Here is an 8,972-nt window from a genome sequence, read left to right as displayed (position 1 = left end):
CCCAAAAGCAAGAAGCAAGTCTGCAACTTTGAATTCTTACCCAGTTCTATTCATCCAAAGAAAATAGATTTATTCTCGTCAAAGATATTAATGTAATATTTCTCATGAATTAAATATTAGCACATGATTACAAAAGGTACACAGATAGACAGGATGATATGCTTTCACAATTTTTATGTATTCACAAACATATACACACACACACATTGCCTTCCACTGATATAGGCACCCTTGGTAAATATGAGCAAAGAATGCTGTGAAAAAAATGTATTTGCTCACTCGAGATCACCCCGAAATAGCGTTGGATGGGCATTGCTGGACATAGAACAGTATCGAGGCGGCGGGCTGTCTAGTAGCTGATGGGATTATACTCCTAATCCAATTACGTTGTGTTCATAAATATCTGTGCTGTTCCCAAAAAAGTCTCAGTGCTGTCCTTGTCAGGACAGTAAAGTACTGCATCTTTATGCCACAGTGCCACCAAGGTTCCTGAGGAGTTTGCTGCTATCTTCGATGCTAGTCCCACTTCAAATCTTGTATTCCTGGTGACTATGGGGAGAAAGAAGCAATGTCCGGCGGTTGTATCTAGTCAGGGTACAGGTCAGTCCCATCACAGGATTCAAATCAGGGGTTTGGGATGGCCATGGTAGGACCTTGACTTTATGGTCACTAAAGCATTTTTGTTTGATTTTGATGTATGTTTTGGATTATTGTCCTGCTGGAAGATCCGACTTGGCCCATTTTAAGCTTTTTTTGGAGAGGCAGTAAGGTGTTCATTGATATCTATTGACATTCAATGAATAAATGGAAAAACATTCCCAAAACATCAAAAAGCCACCACCATTTTTAATGAGGTTCTTTTCCATGTGGCTACATTTTTGTGTGCATCAAACCCACCTCTGGTGTTTATCGCCAAAAAGTTATATATTTTGGTTCCAGTAGTATCTGCCAATGCCAAACTAAAGACATCCTTCTAAACAACTTGTGGTGATGTAGGTGATGATGGATTGTAGTTTGGGGGACTTTCTGACCCCAGCTGTGATCCTTGGAGTTTTTGGCCACTCGAAGCATGCTCTTCACACTGCATTGAGACAATATAGACAGACGCCCTCTTCCGGGGTGTTTCATAAGATTGCCAGTGGACTGAAACATCAATTATTGCCCTAATAGTGGAAATAAGCATTTTCAATGCTTTTGCTATTTTTGTATAGCCATTTCCAAGTTTGGGGGAAGTTTTTCCGCACATCACAGCTATATTCCTTGTTCTTACCCATTGTGATGAATGGAATTTGGCCCGTGCGTTTCCTAATATGTATACCCCTGTAAAACAGGAGGTCACAGTTAAACAATTTCCTGTTCCTAGTCGCCTCAGCATACTAAAACTGTAAAATATCAATAGGAATATCCTTCAAATATATTTTCTCATATGAATTTATACAGGTGCCAATAACTGTGCCACACATTTTTAAGAAAAGATCAGAGTTAAAACAAATAATTTTTCACAGCCTTCTTTGCTCATATTTACCAAGGGTACCAATATTAGTGGAGGGTGCTGTATATATGCTAGAAATAACTAAATGCAATTTCTGTATTGTATAATGTGAAGCATACATACAAAATCCTTGTAGAAAGGAAGCATCATCTGTAGTAGCAGTTACTAGCATTAGTATTCTAAATACTTAAGCAGTGCATGGTCCAAATTAATTAAGCCCTATGCTTACACACCCATATCTATATGGATGGTCAATGAAAATGGGAGGAATGGGGGTAATAGCAGACATACACACACACAAAAGTGTAAGATAATTTAGGATGCCCCTTCATATTAACACTACCTTTTTTGCTACCCCTCTCCTACTATTAAGTATCCTCTTTCACCTTAAAGTAGATTTTTTTCACTGTTTTTCATTAATCTGAATCCTTGTTCAATCCCTTAGTTCAACCACATTTTCAATTTAGCCTCCTTACCTCATCAATGTAATTTATCCCTCTCGCTCCAATTCCTTCAATTAACCTAAACTTAGTTTCAATTCAGCCCCCAACAATTATCAGATTACCTTACATGGTTTTTCAACTCAATTAGGTAATACGCTACACTAGTGCCCTCTAGTGGCCATTCTTGGATTTAAGTTCTTCAAACAACTTATTGGACTAAAGCTAAAATATTCTTCTGTATTTCATTCTTTCAGAAATCTTCATTAACAGTGCTCTTTTGTTTGGACTCACACTTTAGACCATGTAACAAAAAGTTTGGCTCAGAAAAAGTCTCATCGGTTTACAAACGTTATTCATTTTAGTTATAAGATATGGTTTAACTGTATAAGAGTGCTTATTTATTAATTGAAACATATACCGTATTTAGCAACTGTTGTATGTGGGCCTGATAAGAACTCTACTTGGACAATGTAACAGGTTCTACACATAGGGACAAAACAGAGGTTTACTTGGGACAGGCAATGCCTCTACATAATGTGCTGAGCATGGTGTGACACTATAACCCCACATATCAGGTAGTGACCAAAACCGTAAAAACTATAAATGACAGGAACACAAATTATATTTTTCACCACATTTTTCAAATTCTATTATGAACTTTCATCGCATTTACTTAAACAGTGAAAAATGTTTGCGGCTAATTATTTTGTTGTCCAACACGTGTAATACAGAGGGCTACATGTTATTGGGAATAACAAGCTGTGTGGCCAGATACCTCTGTTATGTTACATAATTAATTGTATGTCATACTATTGAACCACAACAGAGATAACCATTACTCAGCATTAAACAAGAGCTCTAGTCCTGTGTTTATATTAAAGGCATACTGGAGTCCATTTTGCATGGGCTCCAGTGCATTTTCCTGCATGCAAATCGGTACAGGCAATTTGTAGTTGTTTATTCTGTCTCATTGAACTCCTCCTCTAGCTGACTTTACTGAAAGCAGGGAGCATACCACAGTATGCTTCTTGCTCATGCTCAGTAGAATGTCCTTTCTAGTCAACATGAGCTGAAGTCCCATTTAGTAGCAGCAGTCAATCACACAAAAACCATCTGATCACTGATTTTGTTTTAACCAACTGGCATGTTCATAAGGTGAATCAAATGAAATCAGAAATAAACCTACGTGACTCACAATTTTATTTAAAATTATTTTATTTTGGGTCTCTATTTACAACATATTTGAAAGCAGCATCTGGTCCAGTACAATATTTCCGGTTTCATTAAAAATATTTTATATACGTATGACCAATAATGTCAGGAAATCTCATTGTTCTCAAAACTTGGATTAACATAGTCTCCCATTTTGCTTGTCAGCAGCAATCCCACAGGGGCAGCATGGTCTTTTCTATTGAGTGGGGGCCACTCTGAGTCTTTCGCTAACAAACGTTGAAGCTTCTTGTATGGGCTCTTTGATCTATACTGAAACTTCTCTTTCAACCAGTTCCACAGTGTTTGGTTTTCAATTACTGCCTCCTGTAAGAAAAAAGAAAAGAAAAAGAATCTACACAAACCATCATCAACATTGTAGGATAAAAAGGCTGATATAATAATAATATTATTGTAATTTTTACCAATGTTTTAAAATGTAAGTGTTGCTAGCGCGTATACTTCCACACGTGACATAAAAGAGTTGGTAGCATAAGAATAGCCTAACAAGATGCATTAAACAGAATATTATTGCACAGTTTGTGCTGTTTGTCCGTCTGAGCGAGTTTAATCCGGATTTATAAATTTATATACTCCTCTGGGATTCTTTGGATATTGTGGGGTGCATTTGGCTTGATTTATACAAATACATATGTATATTTATATATGTCTAGACATGTAAGCTTTTAAGCAAAGGTTTATACATTTGAATACAGCTTGAAAATCCCTGAAACCAGTTTCATATGGTAATCAGTATGATGAACCGTAGGCAGGGGTAAACCGTAACTTGCTTTGTAACGTACATTTGTTAGATTGCCCCATAGCCTTCAACAGGTGTTGTCATATTTGTCATGGCTGAACATCAATATTGCTACTAAAACAGTGTTTAATATTAAAAAAAAAAAAAAAAAAAAAGGGCCTGTCTGAGGAAATCATGGACTGACGAAACGCGTCCCAGTCAATGTGTTGAGCACTTTTATCATATCTTATTTATTTTAAGTGTTTATGATTATTTTTTTTTTAAACTTAATTACTTGAAGTATTAATAAATTGTTTAAAAACATCTTGAGTGATTATTCTCAGAAAGCGGCTAGGACACCGCCTTAAGAGTGTCCACGTGTCTTTGATGAGCCTAAATTTTTAATTTGGCTCTGAATACGGTAAGCAGACTGTGTATACATTTTAACATTTTCAAATTGATACAGTGATGTTTTTTTGCACTATGATGTCACTCTTTGCCTTTTATATTTCATACGATATCTGCATTTGAGAGACATAGACTGAAAACCGCTGACCGACCTATGCACGCTCGAATTTAAGTATTTTAAGGTTACTTTATAATCTATAGATTTAATATTTTATAAGCGCTGGGTTAGAGAACTGTATACGTGTGCTAGTATACTGTATCGATTAAATTACATTATTTGAAAGGTCAAAGCTTATATCTGTGTGTCTGCATGGGGAAAAAAATGGGTGTGTATTTTTTCATGTTAGGGATTAGTGATTAGAATCAAGCAAATACAGTGTTGGCTCAAATATAGGCTGCACCCGATTATAGGCCGCACCCGATTATAGGCCGCACCCGATTATAGGCCGCACCCTTAAAGTTTGATGCTATTTTAAAGAAAAAAATATTTTTAAAGAAAAAATACACATTAGTGGAATGGTAAAACAGTATTTTATCTAATGAACAGGCATACATGTATTTTAACATTTTTGGTATCTATTATACAGTTTGTCAGCATACCTTATATACAGACAGAAAACCAATAGCCATTTTAAGGTCCCCCCCCTTAATTCATAATGCACCTTACTTCTAGATATTCCCCTCTGCCCCCCTGATATACTTTATAACCCCTGATATGACATGCTGCCCCCCCAGATATGCTTTATAACCTCTGATATGCTTTATGCCCCCCAGATATGCTTTATAACCTCTGATATGCTTTATGCCCCCAGATATGCCACTCCGACCCCCAGCAGGGATGAATGAAAAAGAAAAAAAACACCCGCCCAAAGCCTGGAACTGCGTATCCCGGGCGTCACGAACTGCACATCCCTGTTCTAAACCCCGAAAATAGGCTGCACCCCCACTTTAACAACCTAAAGTGTGCGGCCTTTATTCGGGCCAATACGGTATGTTGCTTTTGGAAAACTTGCACTCATGCAGAAGTTTTAAGCAGGGGTAAATCAAGGTGAGTGTAGTGGGAACCTAAATGAAATTTATTTATGTCATCAACCTAATAAAAAGTGTTACAAAAAAAGTTAACTAGATACAATAAAATATCTGCATTGTAGATGCCACTGCCTGCTCTAAATGTATACCTTAGACCTTTCATTTCATACATGTCTCATGTGTCGTCTTGCTTAACGCAGCTAAAAATCATGGCAACAGAAGTTACAATAAATGCATATGGCAACAGAAGTTACAATAAATGCATCTGGCCACAGAGTAGACCACGAGTTAGACGTCAATATATGGATAGCCGTCACCCATGTAATTACACAAAAACCGAATTATCACCCCAAAATGTTTTACAAGTACTAGATTGGTTTCTTCAAGAACAGCACTTTTTTTTATATGGTTTCACTTATGCATCACATTTTTTTGCCAAAGGCATTGCGATTATAACGCTGAATACAGCCCAAGACCATAACAAATATCTGAAGTCAAGACGTATTTCCCACTTACCTCAGTAACATAAGAAAGAGCCAATATTATAAGCAGCATTATCACCATAGACCACCGCCAGATGACAGGGGTGCAGACAAGCTGAAGAAAATCAATGGAAACAATTTAAACCACATTCTTTGCATGAATTAGACCTTAACAATTGGATTGTGTGTATTCCTCTATACAAATATAGAGGTTTGGTAACATTTGCATATATAATACAGTGGTCGTACAGTGGTTTGAATTGAATGCATGAAACACAAATGGAGTTAGGAGGACATGCTAGGTTGTTCTTGTGATACTCACTTCCATAACAGTGTACAGGTTCTCTATATGAGCAAACAGGAGGAAAAGGCAAACTGCAATCTGGACTGAAATCACGATCATGAATATATCTGAAACAGAAAAGCATTGTGTTATAAGTACGAGATTTTAAACATTTCCCTTTAAACGTGTGTCATGTCCTCCCTTTATACAAACAGAACGACTGTCCTAATTAATTAAAAGTTATGTACCGAATGCTATGTCATTTTAAGGTGCGATTGTCATGTGTAGGTAAACCATAGATTCTCATTCAATGGTTCCTTAGCATGGTCCGTTTTTCTTAACCTTGCTTCTATGGAACCAGAAAGCAATCACAGGTAAAAGCATTGCCACTGTGGACTTATTGAAGTATTTATAATAAAGTTTAGGGTATACAAAATCTGAATCATACAGAATAAACCAATTTTTACTTGGCTATAACGGCATGATAAGTTTGTTACCATTATTTTTTATATCTATTAGGGGATTGTTAACATAATAAAAGAGGGAATATAAGAGGGCACTTTTTGTATAGACATGTTCAGTTTCACTGTGTGATGTCATCGTATCCCCGAATATTCTTGCTATATATGTACATATTTGAAAAGCGCTCTTTTGTCCTGTTGAAAAAGAAAAAGTTGGCACATAAAATCACTGTATACATATATAAAACTGTATTTTGATATTTTTGAAGAGAGGAAAGCAACACAAGACAGGACATATTAGGCAAAAGCATAAAATGAGACCTTTGTACTTACAGTTTGTATATATAGGTTGTCGGAATGGTTTCCCTTTAGAAACCACAAATGCGATAATGAGGCAGTTTAAAGTGCCCAGTAGCCAAATGGTGGTGTTCTCATAGCTCTGGAAGCTATCGGGGTTCTGTGCATGGGTCACATTGGTCTCACTACTAATATTCGGGCTACTCTGAGTAGCAGGCTTGCAAGCACTGTAAACATAGAGGTCTGTGATAAATACTAAAGCCCCATTTTGTAAAAAAAAAACATTTATAAAATAAATATATTTTATATTCAATACTTTGGTCTTGTGTTTTTTATATTTAAATTGTCCAGCAGAGAAATCTGGATTAATGCATTTTTATACTATATACAATGCTTGAGTTCACACCTCTTCTCTGACATAAATACTGAAAAAAGTGACAAATGTAGTGTTAGAACATTGCTAAATTAGTTTATCCAGTCAAAAACTAGATGTAATTAATTGCATAACCACTAAAACGTCAAATTCATTCTACCGTCCCAGAAAACACGACAGATCTGAATTACCTGTTTATATCATCTGAGTTGTACCATGTCTGTTTTTGGACAATGAGGAATCCACATATTTGTAAGATTAAGCTCAAGATGATATTAAAGATCACAGACATGAGCAGTGGGGGGGAGACGAGTTGGGCTGGAGGCCTGTATGGGGCCAGCTTAGGAAACGCATTGTTAAGACTCACTGAAGAAGGGGAAAAAAAAAAGAAAAATAACTATTAAAACAATTGTACACACATATGCGTCACATTACACATTGCTCTGAATCCCAATATATTTATATATATATATATATATATATATATATATATATATATATATATATATATACACACACACACACATACATACACACACATGTGTATATATTATATATATTTACCAATATTCAAAGTTTTCACTGAGAGAATGTGGAAAACTAAGGATTCCAAAGCTATGCCTTTTGTGACGGCAGATATGATGTCAGGGCTATAACCCTCATTTACTTAAACATGGAACATTAAAGCAATTATAAGGACATAGGTTATGCGTGCTTTTCAGTTCTCGTTTAATTATGGGTTTTTTTGGTTTCAGGTAAAACAATTTCTATTCAAAGTGCTGTCACTGCAAGGTCATACTGTGCTCATAAATTGAATGGTTTTAAGATCAGGTATGAAAGAGCACTCATTCTATCGTCTTTCTTTCAGCACTGCCAGAAACATACTTTGATATATAGCATAAGGAGAGGAAAATAATAATCTACACAGTTCTAAAAACACCCTGACGGAAGTAACCGGTTACCTGTTTAGAAACTTAACCCCGCTTAGTGTAAACCTCTAAATTAACTAGGGCATGTGTTTTACAGATTCAGTAAATTTTGAGTTGAGGATGGCGCCGCATTTAAAAGTTCTACTTTGGGACAGTGGAGCACAGAACTTATGCATTCACCTTGAGATTCAGTAAAATGGTGCACAACTATAAAAATACAGCAAATCCAAAATCACTTACTTGTTACACTAATCAAAGTGGTTATAGCCAGATCCTGGAAGAGGAACTGGTAATTGGAATATGTTTGTAGATGCTGAGAGTAAAAAAGAGAAACAAAAAAAATATATAAATATCACCAGTTAGGCCGGTTACAAAATCACTGGTATTAGGACAATATTATTCGAACACAAAAAATATGACTAAATATTTAAGTGTTAAGCTATACTTTATATATCATTTGTTTACATTTTAACAAGGTTGCCCCAGCTCACAAGGCAGACTCATGGTGAGGAACTTAATCATCTTAATGCTAAATGACTATATAAAATATAACTTGTATTGAAGAAGGGGTCGTTTTTTTGTTTTTGTACAGTAACATAAAATATTAAAAAAAGAAAAAGAAAAACACATGTCCATTCAGGGTTATCCTGGGGGTAAATGTAAAGTTTTTATGGGAAAAGGTTTTTGGGGAAAAAATGCGTGAAAATGTTTAAGGAATAGACTAGGGATAAAAACTAATCTTAAAACTCATCCCATTCATTGCATGTGCTACAGCTAGGCTATTAAATTGTGAAAATTGGGAGGCACAAAGGGACAGTCCAAGCCAA

The 8,972-nt window shown here is 35.9% G+C and overlaps 1 protein-coding gene across 1 annotated transcript in view; it reads right to left on the bottom strand.

Annotated features, from left to right (window-relative positions):
* Positions 1–3,252: 3,252 nt before the first annotated feature.
* Positions 3,253–8,972, bottom strand: part of ATP13A4 (ATPase 13A4) — a 32,190-nt gene continuing 26,470 nt past the window's right edge. The window contains exons 25-30 of the mRNA XM_089498475.1: positions 8,386–8,458; positions 7,416–7,582; positions 6,880–7,084; positions 6,125–6,213; positions 5,837–5,917; positions 3,253–3,471 (exon numbers count right to left, since the gene is read on the bottom strand). Coding sequence (XP_089354601.1) covers positions 3,253–3,471; positions 5,837–5,917; positions 6,125–6,213; positions 6,880–7,084; positions 7,416–7,582; positions 8,386–8,458 — 834 coding nt within the window. The remainder of the gene's footprint in view (positions 3,472–5,836; positions 5,918–6,124; positions 6,214–6,879; positions 7,085–7,415; positions 7,583–8,385; positions 8,459–8,972) is intronic.

Source organism: Sceloporus occidentalis, unplaced genomic scaffold (genome assembly GCF_023333645.1).
Source record: "Sceloporus occidentalis isolate IW3139 unplaced genomic scaffold, rSceOcc1.0.p SCAF_121, whole genome shotgun sequence".
NCBI classification, from domain to species: domain Eukaryota; kingdom Metazoa; phylum Chordata; class Lepidosauria; order Squamata; family Phrynosomatidae; genus Sceloporus; species Sceloporus occidentalis.
The sequence above is the reverse complement of the archived record's forward strand: the minus strand, read 5'-3'. Positions and strand labels throughout refer to the sequence as shown.